Source organism: Camarhynchus parvulus, chromosome 7 (assembly GCF_901933205.1).
Source record: "Camarhynchus parvulus chromosome 7, STF_HiC, whole genome shotgun sequence".
Lineage (NCBI taxonomy): Eukaryota > Metazoa > Chordata > Aves > Passeriformes > Thraupidae > Camarhynchus > Camarhynchus parvulus.
Window position 1 is genome coordinate 21,527,315 of NC_044577.1, and position 26,674 is coordinate 21,553,988.

A 26,674-nucleotide genomic window follows, 5' to 3' on the forward strand; every position below is an offset into this window, starting at 1 on the left:
CCTTCCTGAAACGCTCGGCAGAGAGGGAACTGCACACTCGTTCTTTTTGAAGGCAAACCTCCAAAAGCAGGTTTGAAGTAAATTCACAGGGCAGATGAGGAAGCTTCCTCTCTCACTGCCCATATTGAAAAATGTGATCTAGGCATTTCCAGAACTACTAAACCTTAAAGGTAGAAAAGGAAGGATTTGATGTTAACTTCAAGAAGAATTTAAGCTTTAACTTTGGGATTAATGTCTTAATCCAAATTTAAGCAAGTCCTCAACTGCTAAAAACCAAACCTTTTGAGATTTAATGTGAAAACCATGCCATGCTGGCTGTGATGCAATAACTGAGGGTCCAGGCCAGATGCGGATCACTTTTTCTGTAATTGCTTTACCACCAAACTTTAAGATTTCAAAGGCAATATGTAGGATCACATTCAGTGAAAAAAATTACAGAATTGTGCCATCAGGTAGGTTTTAAGGACATAAAGAGGCTGGGAATAATAGTAACAGACTGCTTCAGTACTCCTGGTGCCTAGGAATGATCCACTGCAGCTAACTTGGGAGCTATTGGTAATAGCTCGTAGTTATTTCCTATTTAGTTAAGTTTAAAGCTAGAGGACTTTTATGTTCTGGCACTTGTCAGTGAGGTTGAGTATGGCTTTGATGAGCAAAACATTTTATTGTGAAGGTGTTAAGACACTGAGTTCTTACCTGGATGCTGTGTTAGTCAACAGGCTTCTAAAAACCAATGCAGAAATGGGGAAAAACCTTTAAACCTTGCTGTCTTCTGTTTACGCTTGAGAATAGCTCCCTAAAATGGTTACAGATGTTCCACCATCTGTAAATGAAAAGTATAGTAATAATAATAATATGACTAAATAATAAATATGAATAGTAATAATAGTGTTGAGGAGCTTCATTATTTGTGCAGTGCTTCAAGAATGAAAAATGTTAAATAAATCCAATTAGTAATTAAAATTTGTGCATGTAATATAAAAATATGCCAAGTGACTTAGATTGGAAAGCAGTTAGGCAAAATTTAGTCTCTTTAGTCTGTTCTTTGTGGAAAGATGAAACCCAGGATTGTTATTTTGTACACTGTGAAAACTGAGTAAGAATTAATGGGTGTTTTATAATTCATTGACAACACACCACATTCATTAGCATGCATTTATGGAACTACGATATTCCCCTGCATATATGCCATATATAAATATTAAAAAAAACTTGTATCAAATAATACACTGATTATGTATACTGATAATGTAATGAATTTGATGAATTGATGAATGAATACTGATAATGTAATTGAATATAAATAATATACTGTAATGTATTTTTATTTTTTAAAACTTAATGTGCTTGTATATTTGAATGCTGCATACAACTTCTCTAAAGCACAACTTCTAGCTGCATGTAAAAATCTGACATTTCAAATACTCAGAAAACAAAGTGCTGTCTGACAGAGCAGACAACAGGCTTGCAAAACTTTGTACTTGAAAATAATGAATTCAGGAAATACCTTGTGCCTGACCCCAGCAACAATCTCTTCCTCCCTTAGAGTGATCTGTGTGCTCTGTGCTCCACAGAAATGGCAAACACACAGGCTGCAGGGAGGGGGAGCATGGAGAAAAAATCTCTACCCAATGCAAATGTCCCCTTTTTGTATGGATCCATGTCGCCATTTCTGCTTACACTGGGCAAAGTTCTTTACTTCTGTCAGGAAAGCTCTGCATTCTGCAACTGAAGGCACCATTTTATTCTCAAAGAATAGGCAAATGCATCCTAAAGCTGCCTAGGATAGCAGCCACAGCAGGATAATATTTTTAAATCAAATCTCTCTCTGCTACTCAGCCACCATTTTCAAATCAGTTTTGAATTATTTCCTTAATTCTTCTCCCCTCTGACCTGACTTCTATGCTTTATGACCAACTGAGTAAGGAATCTGTCCATAGATCTAGAGAGTCAGTGTTATTTCTAGGAATTTGGAAGAATGGGATACTGTGATGTTTTATCTCTAGGGCTGGTTTTATCTATTGATATACCTCTGAAAGTAGAAAAGAATAAATAAACATGTGTTTAAAAACCCCAATGATTTGTGTTGGTGGACACCCCTTCCACCTCCCTGCGAGGGTGGAACCAAGTATAGAAGAGAACAAGGAATGCCCTTGTTACTGCTTGCTGATCATCATGAGTTTTCTGTGTTCCTAACCAGGACAGACAGGGGCTGTTACTCTTCATTGCCTTGCCCCTCGTGAAAGTATTAATAGCAAAAAAAAGTGGACATAAGGTGTCTGTTACCCAGAACCTTCAAATAAATCTAAATCAAATCTTCAGTAGTCTTCTTACACTGGAATAATTAATTACCCAGAGCATGGGGAATTCATGAGTCTGGTCCCACATCTTCCCCATCCCAGAGTACTTGCTTATCATCCACTTTTCAGTAATGGATAGCTTGGGTAGAATGCAAATTATCAAGACAAGAGGTTGTTCCAATAATACTCAAGCCAGTAGAAAGTCTAGCAGCAGGGCCACCTCCTAGAACATTGCAGTCCCTAAATTGTCCTTTTAGTTAAAACACTTTTGTACTTCCAAAGAAATAAATCCTGACTCTGTGTTTGGAAGAATGGTACTGTGACTGTGTAATTCCCTATTACAGGTAAAGAAAGTTCTGATTTGCTTTCTTGTTGCAAGGCTGGCCTGTCAACACAATGTCTGGTTCTTGAGGCTAAATTAAAAATCCGAATTAGTGAATTAGTCCAGATACATATACATACATATATATATATATATATATATATATATATATATATATATAATTTTTGTCAGTCAGATGCTTAGATCAGATCTAGTCCCCATTATGCATGTTTGCAGGCTTCAAATGCAGACTTTTCTGTCTGGTGACTGCCTCCACATTTCTATTTTCCATATTTCATACGGCCATTATCTATTTCATAATATTTGAAGTAGCCTGCCAGATCACTTCAGGAAGGTAGACAGAAAAATGTCACTTTTCTCTATGTGCCTGTCACATATTCTGTTTTGTCCCCTTACTTTTCCCAGTTAAACCAGCAGTAATTAAACATTAATAAGATAACAAATAACTACTATTTTTATTTCCTTGTGTATTAGCTCTATAATATTTTAGATTCTTCTGTTTACTCAGCTCTGCAGTGCAAGGAACTTTTCCCTGTCCCACTTGAAGATGTGTCATGTCTGCCACGTTGACTACTGAGTCATTAAGACACTACAGTGAGGATTAGGTGACAGCAATCAGGGTGCTGTGCATTCTGCCATTATCACCAGAAGAGTAGTATTCACATACTTCATATGGCTAATACCTGTTTTATGTTGTATTTTTATGTGTATATTTATGTGCAAAATTATATAGATATCAAGACCTAAAGTCAGAAAAAGCATTGAAACATCATTCCACCTAGTGGCTCTCTTGACCCTGCCTAAACCAGTGCTTGTCCAACAACTATTGATTGCATGTTTCAGTAAAATTTTGTTAGATGTTTTTTCTTCATAGTAGGTCTTGTTTCTGAAGTACTGCAAGTATTCTACTCTCTCTGCTGTTATGATCAAAAGCAGTATTGAGAAGAAGACCTAACTGTATCTCCCAAATGTTGTATGAATCAACTATTTTGAAAAGAATTAGCATAGAGATCAAGATTCCAAACAGGTAACATGAAACAGGGGCAAAACTATCCAACTGTTTGGATTGTGCTCCAAGTGTACAAGCAGAATGTTTTGAAATTAACAGTAATAACTAATATTGGATCAAATAAAAGCTCAAAGTACATAAAATCTTATTTAAATTCCAAGGGTAAAAAAAAGTTGATAGAATATATGCACTAACAGTTTTTTTATAAATGTTCAAATAAGAATGGAGAACTAACAGTAGATAAGGAACAACCAAAGCTCTAATATCACAGTATTAATGGCTCTGTTTTCATTGGTAGGTTCAAAATAGCTTTAAAGTATGATCCCAGGATTATCAGTGTGTATTCCACTGAGAGAGGAATGAATTCACAGTGGAGAAATGATAAATGGGCAGAAGCAGAATAGAACCTTTATAGCTCTTGCATCCTATTGTGGTGTGTTAACCACTAGACCCCTTTACCAGGAGTGCCCTTTTTTGATAGGGCGCTCAAGGGGACAAACTCAAGACTATTAAGTTTTACACTGGCTTTGGAAACTTAGATATTTGTACTGTAGCTCTTTTGTTGAAAGAACATAAGTTCAAGATTAGTGCACAGTTTGGAATTTAAGCAGTAGTACGCTGTAATACTTGGGTAACTGATACACAATTAAAACTATAAAGGATATTCCAAACATATTAGCCATGTGTTACTGAAGTTTTAAGCAAATGAGTAACAATATGGATTTCAGTGGATGCAGAAATAAAAGCATGTGTTGTCAAACTTCATATGAATAGACTTCTGTCTATTATCACAAACAGGACCTTTTTACTGCTCAAATGTAGGTCTCAACCTTTTGTGCAAAGTGGTTTTCTCTTCCTTTCCTTTCTTGTAGGAACTGTATTTTCTAAGGAAAAATGTTAAATAGGCAAAGAAGAAACTTGTGGTGGTGTTCTTAGTTCAAGGCAAAACCCATCTCTTCTGCACAAACCACACTTTGGCAAGGGGTTGTAGAGTGTTTTGAATGGATGGAAGTTAACTGACAAATGCATCCCAGGACTGTACCCATCTCTTTGTACCCGCAGCTTTTTGAGCTGATGCCTAAGAGCTGCTTCATTCCTGCAAATTGTGTGGAACCCTAGACCCATAGTACAGAGAAGCATAGGGGCCCCTCCAGTTAGATTCATGTAGAGCTCACTCTGCCCCCACTGGATTCAGAGGTAAAATGTCTGATGGTTTAAGCAAAACCAGAATTTATTCCCTATTACTGCACATCAGCAGGGAAGCCTCATTAGGGTTGGAAAAAGGGGTTTTGTGATACACATTCCACTAGTGCATGTGGACGTGTATCTGCCTTTCAGACTGAGCATATATATAGAAAATATTTTAGAGGGAGTTTTGACTTCCATGCTATTTCTGAAGTGCGTTATGAACTGGTGAGTTTATATAAATACTGCGCAACAGTGATAGCCTCCAAACTTCAAGGTTGCTTTATATATTGCGGTGACTCAGGGAGGCTGTTGGCAACGGAGCGGCAGCTCTGCAGCACTGGGGGCTGTGGGCGGGCGGTGGAGTCTTCTAAATACATCACACACAAACTTTCCGAAAAAGTCAAAACGCGATTTCCCTAATTGAATACAGTTTTATTCCTCCTGCCGCGGGGTTTTGGGGCTCCCTCTAGCGGGGAATTTTAGCGTTAGGAGCTTTTCTTAGGGGCTTGTTCTGCTCGGCGAGTTCCAGAGCTGAAAGACAAGATGGCTGCGAGCGCCTCCGGAGCTGGAGCTCCTCCCGCGCTCCGGGCCGGGCTGTTGCCGGGAAGTTAAGAGAAAAGTTAACATCCGCTATGCCCAAACGCTACGGCTGTGGCAGGGCTCGCTCCTTGGGAGCGACCGCTGCCTTTGCTTCAGCCAGCGCTGTTTCCCGGCCGCACCGAGCCCCGGCAGCCGGGGGTGTTTCCCGCCGCGGTCGGCAGCGCCGGCACGGCCGTGAGGGGAGGTGCGGCCCGAGCCCGCCCCGGGCCCTGTGGGCCGCGCCCAGCGCTCGCTGGCCCGCGGCGGGAGGCCGAGGCTGCCTCTTAACTACAGATTTTAAAAGTCTTGAGTCCTATTGTAATGAAACCCGTTTATTATTAAAATGGGAAGCGTTTTAGAGACTTCATTTACTCTCGATTGCTTCAGAGGAAATATTTTGTTGTAGAAAAGGCAAGATTTTTTTTTTCACTTTCCTCACTTTTTTTTTTTTAGTCTGTTTTACTTCCCCGTTCTCTTGTCTCAAAGCAGGCAAGTCAGAGATGAAAATGGATTACTACTGAGCATTTATACCAGTCTTAAATTTTAGTTTCCTTAGTACATTTTTTTTTTGAGGCTATGTTAATATTGCTTTTAATTATGCGTTTGGTGCTTATTTGACCAGATAGTGCCCTGCTCAAGTTCGCATTGCACGGAGAGTGTGTGCTTGTCATCCGAGATGTGTGTAAAACACCCGGGGAGTTCCTGCAAGGAGAAATGGTCGGCTGGGCTGCTGAATATTGAATCCAGCAGTTATCTTAGCTGCAAAAGTAATTAAATTTGATTATTTTTCTTATTATACTGGCACAAAATGAGAGTGGGAAAATATCACTGAAACAATTAAAACAGGCAGCCAAAAATAAGAGGGTTTCTTTTCCTTCCCATACCTCCAGCATAGTTACATTTATAACTGAGTATATGTCTCTTGTGGTCTCGATTACATCCTGTGTTTTTAGCTGGCAGCATTTCCTCTGCAGAGGCCCTGTTCTGTATGCCAGCATACATTTCTGTGTATATTAAAAGAACAGAATCAAGATGAAATAGTAAATGAAACTAAATCCCCCCCACCCCCCAAAAACTGAGGGTTTGATACTAATGCTTGGCACAAAATAAAAAGAGGTATATCTACCGTCATGTTTCTTTCTGTAAAAGCAGGGAGTCTTCTAGCTTTGTGTTGTCAAAGAAGATGGAGCAATTAATTTAAGTCATCAAACGTGTTCCACAGACCTCTCCCATTCTCTAGTATTTAAATATTTGAAGACTGTATTTTTTCAGTAGTGTTTGCTGAAAATGGAGCTTGGCTGCAAGTCCTCACCTACAGAAACATCTCTTTTCAGTTTGCATTGAAGCATTTTTGGAACAGTGTGCTCTGCTAACAGCTGTATTCAATCTTGAGTAAAATCACTTCCTGAAAAAAGTGAAATTAAACTTAATATACAAGCTTGCTTGGAATATAATACCATGGAGTTAGGGAACTTTGTGATTATGAAACTGAATCCTTTCACCCTGCTGAGGTAATTTCTTGTAAATTGTACGCTATGGAAATCTTTAATCAATGTCAATGTTTTTAAAGCTAAAATTCATACGATTCAAATGTGCTTTTTATTTCCCCTCACACAGAGGATTTGGTGGGTTTGCTTGTTTTATGTTTTAAAAAGAATTTTCTGCTGTGGTTGTGTGAGGTAGGAGAAGAGTTAGGGCACATAAAATGGCACTGTTACCTGCCCTAAGTATTTGGCACTATAAATCAGGTCATGAAAGTCATGAGACTGATCAAAATAGAGAAAGCTACATCTCATTCTGTATTAAAAAAAATCAGACTGTTCTTCAGTTTAATACTGCAGTGTTACACAGAAGAGATGGGAGATATTTCGTATTTTTAATGCGTTGAAGATGAAATATGAGATTCTTTATATATTTATGCTGTGATTCAAAGGTGGAATCTGAACTACCTGCGTATTGGTGAGTGTCGCTCTTGTGGTATAGACTGAAACTGTGGAATAATGCTCAGCTCACAGCCAGACTTAGGCCCTTGAGACTGAACCCAGCTTTTTGGAGACTGCCCTGCTCAAGGCACAGGAACTTAAAGAGGCAAAACAGAACCAAAAGCATCCACGAACTGAAGCAATGTGTTAGAGTTGTTGACACAAGTGTATTGTTCATGAGACTTCATGATCCAGGGCCTTAAAACAAGACCAAAAAGACAAGTCACCAAACCCAAATTGCTCAAATGTTTTTAATTAGAGGAATGGAATGTTTGAATCCTTATAGGGGCTGAGCAGCTGAGTCTGTCATTGGGACACTCCAGTAAAACCCTGCCCTAACTGGTGCCTAATTCTGTGGGTACCTAAGGACCAAAACATACTCTGTGTGTGTTTCTTCATCAGTAGTTTGGAAACAGAATATAAGGGAAAAGATTCAAGTGTGGTTTTCTTATATTTGGGATGAATGCCATAGCCACAGGCTACAGAGTTCCTCTTCTTCCTTAGTATCATTATTGCATTATTTTATATAAATCTGTGGCCATATTGATAGCAGAAATTGAAAGAGATCCATTCCTGAGTGCTCAAGGCAGCAGGCACTAGAATGGGGTCTGAGTGCTGGCTCCAGGTTGAATTTCGGGCTCCTGTTTCCATGGGGTATTCCAAATGTTTGTTTCTTCTGCAGCTTCTCGCATGTATGGTTTTCTTTAGAAGCATGTGTGGTTTCTCTTCCCTTTCCCTTTACTCATGGCATGAGTAACCTGAGGGCCTTCCTTGGAGCAGGAAATTCCAGGAGGGGGAAGGCCACCTCCTATGTGTTACAATAGCCAAGTGACTGACAAAATGCCGTTTAACTTCTCATGCTGTCAGCTTTAAAGAGAAACCCTCCTGTCAGCAGAGTTTTGCTTTAAAATCAATTTTCACTTCCTGATTTACCAGGATACAGCAGGAAAAAGAGTAGTTTACAAAATATTGTAAAATCTTTTCAAGTGTGAATGTGGTGGGGTTCTGTTACTTTTTAATATGCTATTTCACCTTATTGTTGGATTATCTGAATTCTTCTGTGAAAAATATAGGTATAAATTGCAGTCCAAATATTTGTACAAAAATACCCATTGGAAGTTTAATTTTAATGCAAATAAAAATAATTGCTATCACCCCAACTGAGTTCAGTCATAATGCTTAAGGAACCAGAGGCTGTTCCTTAGGGCTTTGGTTGCCGTATGGTTGGAACACCATATTTGAGTTGGATTTCTTGTAAAATGTAGAAATGCATCCTCATCTGCTGGATGATAAAGCCCTCTTGGGAACAGAATTAATTTTTTTCTTAGCATGGTTTCTCTTTATTTTATCCAAATTCATGTAACTAAAATTAAAATTTGGACCGCCCCAACCATTTCTTTTCGTTTTGCCGCCAACAAAAGAGCATTTTTTTCATTCTTGGTCCAAATTGTTAAGATGCCCCTGAGGACCTTTGTTTACAGTGTCTTCTCATTCTTTTTTTTTCCTTGACATTCTCCCCTCCCTCCAGCAGTGAGATACTAATTAAAGAGAGGACACAGTGACCCTGGGTTGTTTAGAAGTCACAGGGGAGTGGTGGTGGCACAATTACAAAACTGTCCCTGCAGGAAGTAATCAGGCTGGAGACCCAGGACAATACTCACTTCCATCACCTGAAAAACCCCTTCAATTTGGAGATCCATCCCAGAAGCAGATTTATTTTCCCTTTAATAAAGTATCTTCACTACAAACAAAGCCTCTGTATCTCTGTGTGTGAGTCTGTTTGACCAGGTTATTATACAAGTACTGATTTTCTTAAACAATTACTGAAAAATATTTCTCTTTAACAGTTTGTAAAGTAAAAGCAGTATTAAGAATAGCATGTTAGAATGCACCATCACATTTATGTTTAATTTCAAGGAAAAAGCAGTTGGTTATCTTTATATCACCCAGCAGGATTATGGTCTTATCTACTATATAGGAATTTTGCAATTTTATGATGGGTATTATTACTTAATTACTAGCTCATTGAGACTTGCAGTGTTTTACGAGCACCTAGCACCAGAGAAATCCGGGATTCATTCCCCGCTGGGTTTTGTAAACTGGACCAAAAAGTCACTTTGGATTGACACCTGTGAAAACAAGATTTCTGTTTATCCAGAGCACTCAGCCGCAGGGCATTCCCAGTGTAAGGTGAAGGCTGGGCCCTGCAGAGCTCTGCTGGCAGAGCCACGGAGGCTCTGCTGGAATGTTAGTGCAGCCAGTCAGAGAAATCAGCAGGCTCTAGGCCTAGCCCTCAGTCTTCAGCATTATCTGTACTCTCTTATCTTGTACCGTAAAAGAATCCAGCTGATTTCAGTAGCTCTCCACTTGGGCTGGCCTGCGCAAATCAGATTGCAGCATTGAAGTTAGCAACATGATACCCATCATTCCATTACATGGAAAAAAAATCCCACTGTCTGCAGGCTGGATCAGACTGCAGACAACATGCTCTTTAAAATGCATAATTAAGGGATTTTTTGATTTTTATCCTTATGGATTTTTGTTTTCCCAATTAAGAACAGAATTATCTAGGAGAAACATTTAGAAGAGTCCTGTGTGAGGCAGAGAAGAGAACACCATTGTGTCTTATTCCACAGCCTGAACAAATCAGTTTCTTAAAAATAATCTTTTAACTGAGGTCTTGTCTGTTTGGTTTTTAACTAAGTATTCTTGGAAGTATGGTGATACCTGGAATAATTACAAGTTTTTAGCGTGCTTATTTCACTCAACATCAATCTCTGCAAAAACACTTGTCAATTAAAACCAATTGTTTCTTTAGCCCAATTTAAAGTTTTAAGGTAATCCAAGTATGGTAGACATGGATCCATTGGGACAGTCAGTTCCACATATCTAACATGCATTTCACTTTTGAGTTAAGGGGTGTAAAAAATGTAAGAAAAAAAAAAGGAAAAAGGCAGTATATATGTATTTACAATTATTTTGCAAAATTTTTGATTGCACCAGTCAAAACCATTCTGAACAAATAGCAGGTTTTCTCTAAGAATATCTATATTCTAGATAGTAGGCACTAGAATTTTGATAGCATTTGTTCTGTAAACTCTTTTTTCCTTCTTACTTTTTAATGACCTATTGATGTCTCAGAAACTAAGGTTCTGTCTGTTTAGATTGGCTCATGGCCTTGCATCTTCAGGAAGGCACTATGCCCCAAGACCTAAACCATCCTGGAAAACAGATTATGTCCCTCCCTGCAGTGACTCCGTGACCCCTCGCACCTACCCGGGGTGTGAGCTGGCTGTGTAACTAGAGACCCACAAAGTTATTACTGTGTCTGGGCAGCAGGAAGAGCTAAGAGTATCCAATTCTATCAAAACCTAACACTGTGACCAGATGGGTGCCTGGTGGGACTGCGTGGCTATGCTGATGTGGCCCAGGTCGTGTAGAAGCACACACCAGCTGCACTGCTGCTGCTGAGGCAGGGTGCACAGTGCAGGGCTTACACTGTGGAGGCAGAGTGGTACCTGGAGCCTGCCTGGAACTCCTCTCAGCTTCCTGTGCTGGTGCCCTGTTTGCTGAATGCCAGCAGTGTCCCAGCGCTGCAGCCAGGTGGGGTTCCTGGCACTGTTCAAGGAACACACTCAGTGTCGCTGATGCAGCAGGCACAGCCCTGGGTAGAGCAGGGGTGACCAGCATCCTGCCAGGTGTTGCCTTTTGGCTATCTGGGCATTTGGACTATTTGTGGGAGACAAAGACAGGCGGTGCGAATATAGTGACTGCCCACAGGAAAGAGCCTGCTTAAAATGAGAGCATTGGCCTTTTGGGTACCATTGGGGACTGCTAGGTTGGAGTAGAAGGGAGGCAAAAAGGGGCTAAAAAATGCGTCCATTTGGATTATCTGTTTCAGAGCAGGACAGATGTTTGAGGCACAGCTATTGCTGGGCTAAAGTTGTCACCTTTCAAAAACTTGGGAAACAGATGACATGCAGTTTATATTTTAAGCCACCTTTACCAAGGAGAGCCCATTTGTGCCAGATTTTCACTGCATCGTATCATGAAGCTTGTGCAGCTTTGATCCAGCACAGAGTTTACTTGATCTTCATTTAACATCTCGGGGAATTACAGCATCATTGATTCCAACCAAAACGTGCCAGCCAGTGTTCTTGACATTGCTGTTGCTTATTGCACTGCCCATTTGACTGGATTGTTATTGTTCAGATTCCTTTCTGGTTTTGTAATGGCTGCATTTCACATTAAAGTTCAATGGTTTAATTAAGGAAATTACTGAATAGGAAGTTACTGTAACCATGATTTCAGCTGTTGAAGAAAGATTTGTCCTGCACGTGAGGAAATTTGTGAACCTAAGCTTTTTGTTAAACATGCAATATCTCCACATTGTTTTTTAAACCACTGATATTCAGATTGATAAATCACACCATTTTCCTTCTCTTTGTGGAGGCTGATTAGTTTGTTTCAAAGCATGTAGTGTACCACAGTGTCTTTCACTGAAGTATGGTTTTAAACAGAGATTATTTTGTTTGCAAGTTTCTTTTAGATTCGAAGACAAAACCAAGGACATTCGGTGTTTGCAAATGTCTCTGAAAATGAGAACATTTTATGTGCAGCTACGTAAACCCACGAGTAACTGCTTGCTTTCAGTTTTGAGGCTGGTCAGGGCTCTGCAGTCAGACTGCATCTTGATGTTGCTGTTCCCTCGGCAGTTGGGTGGGATTTAGAAGTTCTGCCTCTTTTCCCGGCTCTAGCCATCCTGGTGTGTTACAGCAGCTCTCTGCATCAGAACATTAGAAAAACATATATATGAATATCTACAGATTTAAACTGTATCAGTTTTATTTTCCACTTCATAGCACACCCACATAAAGCAGTTGATTCAGTCCCGCTAAGGAGTGTGGCAATGTCTGCTTTGAAGGGTGGAACAAGTGACTGGCATGGATGCGGAGAGGGAATGCTATGGCAGGGAGAGACATCTCTTAAATCAGGAATCAGGTCTGCTACAAATGAAATCTTAGTGAAGAAAAGGAGCTCACCTCTGTTCAAGTAGTCCCAAGTCCCCATTCTGCCAAACAGTGTTTATTGGTTTGATCAGCTACCAAATAATTGCAGTGGTACAGTAAATAGTATTAAGCACTATCTGTCTTAGGAAGCCTGGAGTTTCTCAGAGGCAGGGTTTCCTCTCCCCTACCCTGCCCCCCATATGTTTACTTCATAGTTTACAGTTCATGAAAGAAGCAAGACAGAGGAGTAGTCCAGCACAAACTGAGATCTGTAGGTAGATACCATAAAATAATTTTCCATTGTAGGATGAGCTGCCTAGCAGGCAATCGACAGTGCCAGTCAAGAAGTAGCTGTGGTTAATGAGAGGCACGTTGCCTGGCTGGTTTAGCATTTGAACAAAGGAGTTCTAGCAAAGTTTTGATTCAACTTGAATTTTATCAGCCAAACATAGTAGGAAATCAGTATTTAGACAATTTTAAGTACTTAAACCAACTGTACTTGAAGAATCTGAAGTATAGATTATAAGAGGATGCACAATTTTAAATGGCAATGTTATGGTAATACATTCTAGAATTAACCTTTTAGTTAATTTAAGACTGCCTTTTGTTTTGTTAAAAAATTAAAGGTCGTCTACAGTGGTGACATTTTAAAGGCCTAACCTGATTTTTTCAGTGGAAATAAACAGATTGTTTCTGTATCTTACAAAGACATTAGTAAAAACTACAGCAAGGAAACCGCAACATGAGTTGTTATTTGTGATGCTGCTTAGGCTGATTTGTGGCCAGGTATTACATATTTTGATACAAAATATATAATTACATATTTTGGTACAAAATATGTCATTATTGGGGTTTTTTTTGTTTTCTTAACAAAGATGCAAACTGGGCTTTATTTTGCAGTTGAAGTCATTTTTATCTCAAAGACTCAGCTTCTCCTATTTTTCTTTTTCATTCTGTGAGAATGAAGAAAGAAAAATCTGGCCAAATCTGCTGGTGAAACTAGGGCTTAGCCCACTGAATATAGTCACCAAGGGATTAATGCAGCTATCTTGTCCTTTTTTCACTCTGGCTTAGATCCTGCAAAATCATATGCCTACATGATTTACACCCATGAACTGTCATATTGTATGTTGTCGCTAGGAAAAAAAGGTTTATTCTATCTCAAGTTACCAAATACTGAATCAGATTTTAAAAAGTCAGAGACCTCATAGTGTCAGAAAAAGTTAGGAGTTAGTTACTGGTGGCAGGAGCAGTTGAAGTTGGTATTAAAATATAAGGATTTTTCTTTACTCATACCTCCTGTCGTTACATTTGTAGTTGATTTCAGAGCACTCCTTTTTCTCTGGGTAATGTCATTTCCATACATGCATGCACAGAAGTTAATGGTGTGCTTACACGGTCTGAGGCACTGTTGGGAACAACCCTTCTGCAGAATGAAGTAGCAACTTTAGTGGAAATATAATGAACAAGGGGATTAAAATGGAAGCATTTAGGCATATTTAGATTTCAACTTTCATGTCTTTTAAGTGATGTCTGTAATTCTGATGAAAATTCTTCTTGAGTTGTGAAACAGTGGGCTCTATTCAGAAAACAATCTAAAATTCCTTGGATGCAAAATGTATTTTTTCACTTAGTGCAGAATGTGATTTATATAACATCTCAGCTGACATGATCTGACATGTTTTTATGAATTCCTTTGCAAGGCAAAAGTGCCTCTAGTTGCAATTTATAGTAATGAGACTGTCTGCTGTAGAGTAACTGATTACAATGAAGGTATAAGAAGCAGGCATGTTTGCCTTTCCAACTCATTACCCTTTCCTTGCTTCTCGAGTACCTAAACCCATGTTTTGGAGCAGTGGTATCTGTGGGTCTCCAAAAGCATTCTGTTTGTCCAAACACATTTTTGTGTACTTCACCAAATATAGTCAGATAGTATTTTGGACTGGAGTTCAGCTAATTGGGTTGAATACTATATCTAACAGATAAATTTGAAAAATACAACAAAGCTCTGGCTGTAAACAGATTATGTAAACAAACATTTACATGAAAACTTCTCAATGATCTTTAGACTAGTGAATGGTAAATTGTGTCTTAGGGTCAAAAGCAATATTATGATAGTGCCCAGTTGTCTTTATTACGTACTTATGGATTATATTAGGAGACAAATGGACCAGATCCTGAAGTGGGCAGTTGTTTACCTGTGGTTTTGATGGATAAATAGCAAAAGCGTGGTGTGTATGCATGAGCATATATTCACAGATTCATGTTAAAATACTATTGAGAAAATTATCCAAATTTAAGTCCTGCTAGAGGAAGATCATCTTATTTCCTCCTAGTAAGTACTCATAGAAAGTTCCTGTAGCCATTTGCTGAAGTAATTTTTGTCTTAGAGCCCCATTCAGCAAACACAGCTGGGAGTTTTGCTCTTCTGAGAAATGAGTGTAGCAAGCTGTACTTGCAAGCACGGAGACATTGTGAAGATCTGGCCCCTGGGGAACTTAGTACAAAATTCTTTTTGAACATCCCAGAATGGAGAAAATCCTGACTATGCAGAGCCTCTGACAGAAGCTGCAATAGTGGAAGATAGGGGGAGGAGTTGCCAAGGCAGTGAAGAACTTCAAAGAACCCTGGAACTAGGGGCGAAAGTTCAGCCTAATTCTTGTGTTATCTGAACTCGCTCACCCACCTCTCTTGCAGTGCATCTGCATAACACGTCTGGGTCTGGTTGTTGCAATAACTTCACTTTTCTGGAATATGACTGAAAATGTATTGTTAAAAGAAATTATTGTCATTTGGTTGAAAATATTTCAAGAAAAATTCCATGAGGGAGGCCTAGACTGAGAGAAGCCACCCAGCCTGCTCCCAGGAGGGACACACACTTTCCCTTCCCCCAGCTGTGTGCTCCTGCCACTTAACTTGTGATGGTCTTGTTAGACACCTCAGTGACCCAACTCAACTCCCTGCCATGGCAGAAAGAAAAGCTGCTGGGTTAGTGACTTGAATCAGTAAGCAAAAGGAAGAGTGGATTAAGCAAAGGACTCATAACCATGAAGCTAGAGCAGGAGGGGGGAAAGGAATAGAAGCTTTCTTCCTTTTCAGCATCTCTAAGCATTAATTATATTGAGGAATAACTCAGTAAATCACAGAAGCACAGTGTAAGTGCTTTCATTCTGGGTGAAATCTGGGACTTGCTGGTAAATCTATTGATTAGACCAGGATTTCATTTCAGGTTTTATCTTTGATTTATGTGTATTGATATTCGTGAGCAGACCTTTGAAATATGGTTGTGCAGTATCTGATAAATACTTTGAATCCAACTCAAGAGAATGTGTTGAAAACAACTCTAAGAATCTATTTACCTAAATAAATTTAAAACTTAATTATGATGCAATAAAATATTTTCCCACCATGATTTGTGCTGCTGCCAACCCATGACACTTAGTATGGAACATCAGTAAATAAGTCTATGAGTTACTCCCTGAAATAAATTGTCCTAGCCATCTTGATTAATTTACTCATTACCGAACATAAATATTCAGATCATATCTGAATTTAAATTACAGAAACTCAAATGCTGGCAGTGAAGACACAGACTTGGGGTAGCAATGTAGTTGGTTGCTAGTTTAGATCAGAGCAGAAGTGGCAGAAGCCCACTGTTTGCAGCTGATGGATAGACAGTGTGGGGATTTGGGGTTCAGCTCCTGCTTTTCACCTGTCTGTGGTACATCAGCCACACCCTACGCCTTCAGGATCCTATAGCCCTTAGGGGAAGGGCTGCATCAGCAGGAGCTGCCCCCTTGTTTCACCTCTGAGGGTGGGCTCTGCAGGTTACTGGGCTGTGAGGAACCTTCCAATGCCAGTGCTGAGTGCCTTGATGGTGGAGGTCTCTCATTGCCATGACCATGAGCCAGATGATCTTTATGAGCACTGAACTTAAATGGGAGGAAGAATTTTCTTGTTTTAAGATGTATCTGTTGATCATTTTTTTCTGTGCTACATTGATATTGTGGAGGTGCTGCAGATGTAGCAAGTACACAATTTCAAAATTCAGAAGGGTAGAGCATGTACTTTTAGAGGAAAAGTACAATTTACAGCTTCTTTGGCAGACTGAAATACATAATGCCTCTCAGAAATGTAAGCTATTCCAGGTACTTCAGGAACTATTATATTGAGTTTTATGTGGATATTTTTATTTTAAAGATATTGAAAATGAGATAAGATTAAGGGTCATTATTGAACATTTGCTTAACTTCTGACACATTACTTTGTTTCTTCACTTTGTACTCTAAATTAGGTCATTAAAATCAGATTGTGCATTATAAACAACCATCTTTGTGTTTATAGGTGATTATAAAACAAACACAGAGGGTAAAGGCTGTAATTTTGAAACAGACAAAATTTATATGCCCCTTTGGAATCTATATGTAAATTAGTTTCTCACACTCCAGCCGAGATCATGTAAAGGGACCCCAGAGAGCTGGTACAGTGTTGATGGTGTACTCAGGAGAGTTGGAGCACTGTAAAGACATTTGCAGGTCAGAAATGAGGTTAATTGACAGGGAAATGTGTGAGGACAGGAAAAATTTGCACAGTGCTTGTCAGTGGGTAGAGCTGTCAGTTCTTCACTTGGCTACTAGTACGTGTCAAACAAACACGGCAGGACTTCATTTCAGGACAGGGAAAAAAAGCCGAGAAGAGTCATTTTAGGACAACAACTTCGGAAAGAATGGTGTTTTGTGGTTTTGTTCCAAGGTACCCACATGTATGCAGCTACTGTACACAATCCCCAGTCTGGCTCATCACTGCTGCTGGTGAGGCTGCTGCCTGCAGCAGAGCTTTGCAGAACAGGACCTGCTCTGGCTTTTCCTCGGGTATTCTTCAAGCCCATGCTTGAGTGTATGAGCCTGATTTTGCACTAGTGATTACAATTCCATCTTCTTGATGTGTCATATCATACATGACTTTCTCTGTCCTGTTCCTTTTTTTCCGTGTGTGTTATGATTCCTGCCTGCTCCTCATTGCATTAGTACCAAATTTGCTTACAATGCAAATAGTGCCTATTGACCATTCAAGCCTGGTCAATATGGTGAATAATGTCATCCAAGAAAACACAGCACACCAAAATTGAATGTACTGTGGCTAGAAAAAGCATTTTTTCTGGTTAAAAACCAGAATATATGACCTGCTTTAGAACCTCACAAAGTGAAGTTTAAGAAAAAATTTCTGTATTTCCAGATTTTGCTTCTTTTATTAATATCTGTATTAAAATGTAAATAAGTAAATATATAAAAATCAAATAGCTGCATGAAGTCATTGTTTCCTAGAAAATACTTAGCAAATATTTTTGCTTTCTTCTTCTATTGTTCCATAAATTTATTCTGCACAAAACATAAAAATGCACTGTCAAAAAAGCATGTCAAAACTGTAAGCTATTCTTAGTAGTCTCTTTTAAAAATAAATATTATCCAATGTAAGGTTGATGAACTTTCTACATAGTTAATAACTAAGCAGAAAAAGCAATATGCTTTGTCATTTTGGACAGACTTTATTATTTTATTCTATAATATATTCAGCAGCTGTTTACACACTTTGACTACTTTATAGTTTCAAACAAGTGTCTGGCAACATTATCAGGCTAATGGCAGAAATGACATCTTTAAGAGTCATTTCAGTTCATTCCACAAATGAGGATTGGATTTTGTCTTGTTTTCATTACTGGTTATGAGCAGCCTCCTTAAATTTCTCTTACATAGTAATCCTTTACAGTAATTATGTTTCATACTTGTGCTTCCCAGAATATACAGGGTATATTTAGGAAGGGCATTTGTTTGACAGTGGAAATGCTTCTATAAAGAAGTATCTTGTTGTGTCTTTCAAATAATAAATAGTGCTTTCCATAATATAAAATGCTGGCATGGCATTAGCAGGAGATTGTTTTGCTCGCTATGTTCATATTCTTAATACTAGTCATCAGTGAAGGAATGGCAACAATTATGTATAATTGTGCAATTTATATTTAGTGTCTTTCCAAGAACATTTAAGGAAGCATGGAAGGAATGAACAGCAAGCCAAAATGAATAGGAGTAAAAGTATGTCACTGGAGGTACAACCCCAGTGGCTACAGCAGATGCATTCTGTGAGCACTGCAGGGAGCACAGGACTGCTCTTTTTTCCAGTGAGCTGTTGGAGCTAAGGGAAAAACCTCTGCAGTATAGGTGATGGGAAAATCAGAGACAGGTTCGAGGACTCCCAGAGAGAATGATCTGATGCGTTCAGATTAAAAAGAAAATGTTACAGTGATTGTGCACACATATTTTATAATGAGCAATAATATGACTCTTTTTTTTTTTTTTGTATTCTAGCGTAGAGTATAAGTAATTTGGTATTTTGGTACCAGTATTTGAAATGATACAGCTGGAAAAGATTATTTGTTTTCCCTTTTCAGATCATCATGGGGATTTTTTTCTTATTGTTGAATATATTCATGTGAGTATTTTGAAGACTGCATTCTTAAACAACAGTTCTCATTGTGTATGCAATGCCTCACTCTTAGTAGATCATATACTTCTGCAGAAGTCATTGTTTCATAATAATTTTAGTTTTCTAATAAAAAAGAAAATTTACAGAAGATTTTATATATGAAGTGTTTGGCATGTTCACAACATTACTATGTCCCATTTCTACTGACTTCTCATCCTCCCTTAGCTAGATACAGATTTCTTTCATTACCTGCATACTGGGAATACTTAAATAAAAACAATTAATTATGAGATAACTTATCTCTGAAGGAGCTTCCCATGTAATGAAGTTTACTCTGTTCCTTTGGTTGTTAGAAATTCTTTTCATGCTTTAAGTTCTAATAGGTAAATTAAAGCCAAAATTTAAAAATCGGCTTCTGTGTGCTACTCAGCTTCATGTATCCCTTTATTAACACTTTACAGGAAATGCTTAATATCTCTCAAAGTTCAGCCCTGCATTCTGTTTCCTTGGCTTGCATAGGGTATTTAAAAGTATTTTTGCATTGTTGTGGCTCAGCTTCCTGCCTACTCTGGTTTTTATCTTTCTCCATATGACCATGTGTGATGAGAGGATGGATGCTCAGGGAACTGAATGGTGTGGCAACAGTTTCCTCAGTACCCTCAAGGTGGGGAAATGAGGTGCCCACAGTCACTTTTCCACTAGTGGGTCGTCAGAAGGCCCTGAAGTGGTCAGGAGAGCAGAGTTGTAAGGAAATTCAGGAGATCCAGTCTGGACTCACAGGGGTTTGCAGTAGACTGTAAGTTTCCCATTTAAAGCAGATCCAGGGCCGAGAGACCATCTGCCCTGCAGAGGCACTGAATGCCCTCAGGGGAAATAGCTACTTTGGTTGAATTTTGAGATAAATAAGGGAAGCCATGAATTTGATTTAGAACAGTAGCAGCTTAAATGCGTAGAACTGTTTTTAAAATAATGGCTTAGTTTTGCCAGTCTACTGTTTGTTAAGATTGATAAGCATTACTGGAAAGATTCTTGAGTACTTTCAGTTGTCTCCAGGTTCCCAGACAAGTCTTTCTTTCTGTATTTATAACCATCTCTCTGCAAACCTACAAGCAAACAAACAAAACTCTCCATGTAAATTGCTACATTGTATTTCCGAAATGCACCAAAGTTCCTGGTAAGTTTTCCCTTTTTTCCTGAATAAGCAACTCTGGGTAATTTAAAGAAGCTCTGAATGACTTAGAAAGGGGGCACTCTTAAACCCTGTGGTCACCTTTTCCCCTCAGGATCATAAGGAATTGCTCATTTATAACTGCAAGCAGCAATATGCCTGGCTACCTGCAAGTCTGCTCACACCTGTTGTATACAGTTAATAACAAAGTCCTTCAAAATATGATTTTTATGATCATATTTGCATACATTTTACAGATTAGTCATCTCAGTTTTGGCATTACTAAGTCAGTAAGACTGAGACTGTTCTTTGCAAACAAGGCATGCTTCTTGCATCTCAGAAAATATGTCAGAAAACCGTTGTCAGTACTTGAACTGATGTATCACTGCGCAAGGACTGAAAAGTCCAGGCACTTACCTTGATCTTTATAAACATAATCTCAAGTACAGGGTTTTACAGAGAAATAATTTTGCCTATGTTCGGGAGAAGGAGCAAAGCAGCTTTTCCATATGAGCATAGCTTCAGATTGGAAGGGACCCCGGGGGATCTCTTGTACAACCTCAGCATCAGCAAAACGATCAGGTCAGGTTGCTTTGGGCTGTATGTATTCTGGTCTTGGAAATGCTCAAGAATGGAGAGTGCACAGCCTCTCAGAGCAATGTCTGTCTGTCCTGATGTCCAGTCAGAAACTTGCTTGTTTCAATTTAGCTCGGCTGTCCCTTTCTCTCCAGACACACTGCTGTAAGGAGTCTGGCTCTGTGTTCTTGATAACATTGTCAAATCTATTGGAAGGCAGCTATTTTCCTGTTTGAGACCAAAATGAAGACAGATTAATCAAGCCTTTTAAAAACAACAGATAATGTTGATAGGCACATTAGCACTTAGGAAATTATATCAAGTTTTCTTCCCAGAAAATTCTGTAATGAGTTTTTCCTTAACAAAAATAAATAATCAGATACTGTTAGATTGTGATCTAGTAGATGTTTACATGATCATATTTGTTGTTATGTGTTTTCCTAATATGTTAGGAAAGAGAGTACTAGTAACTGAGAGAAATGGGCCACATACTGAATCTAAGAGAGGGAAATTGTGTCCAAATCACAGGAAGCCTTGGGACATGTGACAGCAGAGCGAGCAAGACAGCAGCATTTCAGATACTGCTTTGAAATATTCTTGAGAGCCTTCCCTGGTGTGACAGTGACTGAGACCAAATCGAGCATATAGTGTTTACATCTCTCCAGATCTTCCCTGGGGGGTGGGGCAGGAAGAGCAGAGGGAAGGAAGCAAGGGAAGATTGATGGCTTTTGAAAAGCTTTTCCCTGCGAGCGGAAGGTGTGGTCACTATACACATCTCCAGCTAACAAAGCCCTCCCGTAGGTGGAGCAGACCTAGGCTTTGTCACCCCTTTGTGGTGACTGCAACACTGTCCAGAAAATTTTTTTTTTGTTTTTTAGTTGGGAATAGAAATCTGAGCAGGAGAAGTAGCCTGTCACTGTTCCAGTTTGTACTGCTTTAAGACAATTCTCCAACACTGAGTCTGATTGTGACATATGTGGCCAAGGGTTCTGAAATAAGTCAGATCAGAGCACAGATCGACTGCTGTGTGTGGCACATCTCAGGAAGGCATGAGCACACAGCTACATTTCTGTCAAATTAGGCCACAGGTACATGAACATATTAAGCCAATATAATCCAGTACTGCTGCCAAAACAAGCACTCCTATCCACCCTCTTGCCCCTGCCTATTTTTGCTCACTGCTACCTCCTCCATTACACTGGCACAAGCAGCAGCACAGCTGCATGCTGAACCTAACAAAGGAAATGATCTGGAAAAAAATCGAAATGATCAGAGAAAAGAAAAACACAACAGTTTCACCCAGAATCAGTTGCTTAACTGTTGCTTTTTCAGTATTGATGCCAACTAATGTTGTTGTGAAGCAGGCATGAGGCCTTAACCAGGCTAGGGAGTCTGAATTTATCCTAGCATTAAGCCTCTGGCATTAGCTTTATGCCAGCAGTGGGAATACGACTGTTCCGTGATCCAACATGAAGTTAGGGTAGTACAGACAGACAGTACCTGACCTGACATAAAATCTGCTGGTACAAACTTATTCTATCAAATAATTTCCAGTGCCAGCGATCACCATGTGGCTGCAGTGCTTTTCATCCAGTACTAGTACACCTTAAACTTGTGTTATCAAATTGAGGCCAAATGGAATGAGATCCATTTTAGGACTTGAAAGAGGAAAAAAAGGAAAGTTATGCAGAATGTAGTTCTGCCAAGGGTTGATGCTTTCCTATTGTTTGCTGTATTCAGATGGGCTCTGATCTGTAGTAGAAATATATTAGGATACCAAAATACTTAGAGATTATTTCTAGGGAAGTCAGTAATTCAAGATTATATATTTTTGTAAGTACTAGCATTTTCAGATGTTATTTGGCTTTTCAGTAATGAACTACCTGGCAATTTTCTGTTTCTTCCCAGCTGTTTCCTATGGCCATGTTGGGGTGTATGGGATCGGGGCCACCGTATTGTCAGAAAGAGGAAGAGAAACCAAAAGGTGCCTGATGATGCATGTCCGTGGCAGAAGCTCTTCTACAGTGTCGCTGATCAGTCAGTTGCCTGACAGAGCTATAGCTGTGGACTTTCTTAGAAACTACATTGTCAGCATCAGTGGGTAATGTAAATATAGTAATGTAAACAGTGTAGAGTACCAGGAGTGAAGTTGGGAACTCCTTGCCTCCGTATGTCCCTGTCTTGGAGCCTAAGAACTGTAACGTTTCGTAGGCCTGAATTTCGTGAGGAAACTGAAGAATTTCCCTTCACTTCCCAAATGCTGCCTTGAGGCACCGGAGAGGGCTGTGACCGGATGTTCCTCCCCCCTCCCCATCCCTAGTCAAGAAAAACTTAGGAGAGTTAAAGGGCGCAGTGTTTGTCGCCTCGGAGCGGTTAGCCCCGCAGCTGGGGGGTGCACCGAGTGCGGCTGTCCCCGCTGCAGCCGGGGCTCCGCGGGATGTCCCGCTCGGGCCGCTCGGGGGTCGGGACCCCGCTGGGCGCGCCCCGCGGCGGAATGCGCGGCACGCGGGCCCGCTGCCCCCCCGCGCCCCTCTCAGGCGCAACCATTGCGCGGAGCGGGGGGGTGTCCGCGCCCGCCGCCCCGCTCCGCGCCTCCCCTGGCGCCGCGCCCCGCTCCGCGCCCCCTTCCCCGCGCAGGACGGGGGGGGGGCGCGAGCACCGCGCCCGCTCCGCGCTTCCCCGCCGCGGCTCGGCGCTCCCCCGCCCGCTCCCTCCCTCTGCTGGGCGGTGGTTGAGGCCGGCGGGAGGTGGGGCCGGGCTGGGCCGGGCCGGGCTGGGCTAGGCTGGGGCAGCCGGCGGCGGTCAGCGGGGGCCCGTGGATGGCAGCCTGGGCGGCCGCCGCGGGATAGGGTCGACGCGGAGCGGGGCCGAGCAGGGCGGGGGCCGAGCGGAGGGTTCGAGGAACCGCAGCCGGAGGAGAAGGCACGGAGGCGGAGAGCGCCCTGCAGCCCCGCCGCGCCGCAGCCCGGCGGCCGCCAAAGTTGCTCCCCATCCCGAGGGGGAGCAGGGGATCAGGCGGGGCGATGATCTTCCCCAGCAGCAACAGCAGCGCGGCGGGCGGCGGTCGGACCCCCTATCGGAAGCAGGTAAGGGAGGGTGTGTGCGGGTTTGTGGCACCCCCGCGTCTCCCCCCCCCCCCTCCCCCCGCAGCTCCGAGGTGCTGGGGGAGGAGTGGGGAGAGGAGTGGCTACTGGTGTGAGTTGCGGCTCGCAGGCTGCTCACTTCTCGAGAGCTGGTATTGAAAAAAGAAACTGTCTTCTCCTTTTTAATTTTTTTAACCTCCTCTGAAGAGCCGCGCTGTGACCTTGGCGAGTGCCGGGGCGGCCGCCGCCGGGTCACCTTCGCGGGGCGTGCGGGGCGGTGCGGGGCGGCCGCCTGGGGCCAGGCGGGTGCCGACCCCGCCGGGCTCGGCAACAGGTTAGAAAGGACCCGGTGTCGCAACAGCGAAACTTGGGGCTGGATGTGTTTCGCTCGGCGTGAAATGAGCGAGGGGATCCGGGCGCATTTTTTCTTTCAAACAACGCTCCAGAAAACCTCCGCCGCCCTTCGGGTGCGCCGCAACTCCTCCCGAGGGGGGCACAGGAGGGACCCTGTGACATTTTACGGGCAGAGTGATCTCTGATAAGCTCGGAGCACTCGCATCTATGGAGCTGTACTGAAAGAGGTATTTCTTTGTTTGTTTGTTTAGTCGCTGGAAATAAAATATTTGAAATAGTTGTGTTACAACCTTGCTGGACCGTTTGTCTTTGACTACACTTTTTACTCACACAAGATGCAATGTTGGTATTAATCTTACATTATTTACTGCTTAGTGTGTTATTTTTCATTGACTCTTCGATTAAATTTAAAAAAGAAACAAAAAACTCTTACATTTAAAGTTAATGGGAAAGCGTACTCTATGTGCGTGCCAGAGGGTAAATGGAGTAGAGGTCACTGACAAGCTACCGGCTTGACAAAGCATGCCAAAAATACTATGGCAGGCTTCTTTTCAGGTGAGAAAAAATCCTTCTGTGTCTCCTGCACTTAGTAGCTGAAACGAGTAATTTGACAGGTTCAGTCAGCAATACTGGGGAGGTTCGTCCTATTTTGCTAGGGGTCAGAATGCATTAAGGGTAGAAATAGGAAATCAGATATCACTGCTGCACACAGTGGAGGACTTCATATAAATCATGGGGACATAGGCTTGGAAATTTTGATCTCTTGGGGTGGCACATGGTCTGTGTAGCTAACCTGCTTGACAGTGAAAGTTGGACTAATATTTTCTAAAAGGTTAAGTAAAAATTGCTATTTCCTTTCTCCTCCTTGTTATTTTATAGAAATGTCTTTTTGATAAGAATCACTGGTGTGTTATCTCAGCAGCGGTCTGCAGATGCTGCCCAGTGCATGGAGTTATCTTTGCATCTTGTAGTCAAAGTGTTCAAGTCCATACATAACAAAACATGCTTATTGTGAGCGCTGGTTTTGGTTTGTTGTTAATAAATGTCCTGGATACACCCATGCTGATCATCTTGTCTGGTGCTCCTGCATACTTTATAAATGAAGCCAGTGCATCAGATACAATTTCGTGCTCTCCCTGAGAGGACCATTAATCAAGGAAGGCCCCTTGTGTGGCTGTGCAGTGTGTCGGGTGCGGGGCAGGGTGTTGGCAGGAGCCGAGGGCAGTGGGGCCAGGCCTCGTGCTGGCAGGGCTGTGTTTTATGTGCGGATGTGAGTTTGCCTGCTGGTCTGGAGCAGGCTGATAAGATGCTCTTCTTTTCACAGTGCACTCCTTAGATTCAAAGAGCTAAAAGGGCTGACTAAATCAGAAAAACAAACAGACCCTTTTTCCCCAACAGGCAGAGAAAGAAATGAATGCAGGGGTATTATGTGGGCTTAAGACCCTGGGTACCAAAGGTTTCTTTTGTTAGTGTGTCGCTATTCTCTGCTCAAACACTTCCTACATAAGGAGCCAGGGTCTGTGCTTTTCTGCTGTTAAGTCCATGGAAAACGCCTATTAGCTTCATTCATGTAGACTCACGTCGATTAGCCATTGGCTTTCTGATCTCCCTTTCACTCAGGCTTCACCTGCAGGGGTGAGCTGATGTCAAACAGTGCTGAACAGCACTGCAAGCCTAATTTTCCAACCCTTGATAATTAAGAAATGTTGAGATTAAATCCCTGTGTGCTCTGTATAACCCATATTTAGACAATTGCATTGTAGTTGAGCTTTAGCCTGAGACACTAGGTACTGTTAGTGTAGGAAAAGTTCTCAACCAATGTCTCTAAAAGGAGTAACTGGATTTCCTATGCTAACAGTGTGTCATATGTGAAGCTGAAACCATTTAAAATAACTTATAAGAGAAATTAAAATGTTTTGAGCAGCTTGTCTCTGTTGGTATTTCAATACATATCAGAATAATAAAAGAACACTTCAAGTTCAGTATTATCCTGTTTCATTTTTAAGCATCTATAGCAGATTCAGTTGAAAAAATGAGTGATTAACTGATAAAAGGCAAGGTGACACTAAGCTGATTTATTTTTAAGACATTGTAATATAATGTGGATTTCTACCTTAATTTAAAACATTGACAAAATGCCATATAGGTAGAGTAGGTTCAGATCTTTACCCATACTCTCTTTTTGTTTTCCCAAATAACTCTGTTCTGTTTTATAAACAAATATGTGCCTATAATATTATGTTTGTTACCTGTAGTATCTACACTGTGTAACTCTGGCTTGTAGGAGCGAGTTAACATTCTCAATTTCAGGTCAGATTTGACTGGCCTGATCATCTTCTCTCTTCTAGAGTACTTGTAAGAATAGTAAAATGTGGTCTCTGCTCAAAAGGATTTCCTGCATTATGGACAGACAGGCATATTAAAAATACTCTCACCAGGCTTAAAATTGAGACATTGCTTAAATGAGTGACAGCTCGTCTGAGAACTAATTTGAAATGCAGATGTAGGTCTTGTTAAAGAATGAAAGCCACACAATATCTGCAGTAATAACCTATCACAACACTCATAGCCATACATCCTGTTTGAAAAAGGTGTAAGCTAAG

At 41.0% G+C, this 26,674-nt stretch overlaps 1 protein-coding gene across 6 annotated transcripts in view; it reads left to right on the forward strand.

The window, feature by feature from the left end:
* Positions 1–26,674, forward strand: part of RBMS1 (RNA binding motif single stranded interacting protein 1) — a 141,419-nt gene that overhangs the window by 27,945 nt on the left and 86,800 nt on the right. For 2 of the 6 annotated variants that reach the window (XM_030952048.1, XM_030952047.1), the window contains exon 1: positions 23,394–23,720. The exons of 3 other annotated variants lie outside the window; for them this stretch is intronic. In XM_030952048.1, coding sequence (XP_030807908.1) covers positions 23,658–23,720 — 63 coding nt within the window. In that variant the 5' untranslated portion in view covers positions 23,394–23,657. Of the gene's footprint in view, positions 1–23,393; positions 23,721–23,745; positions 24,299–26,674 lie in introns of those variants that run through there. One more of the 6 variants, XM_030952051.1, reaches the window with a different exon arrangement.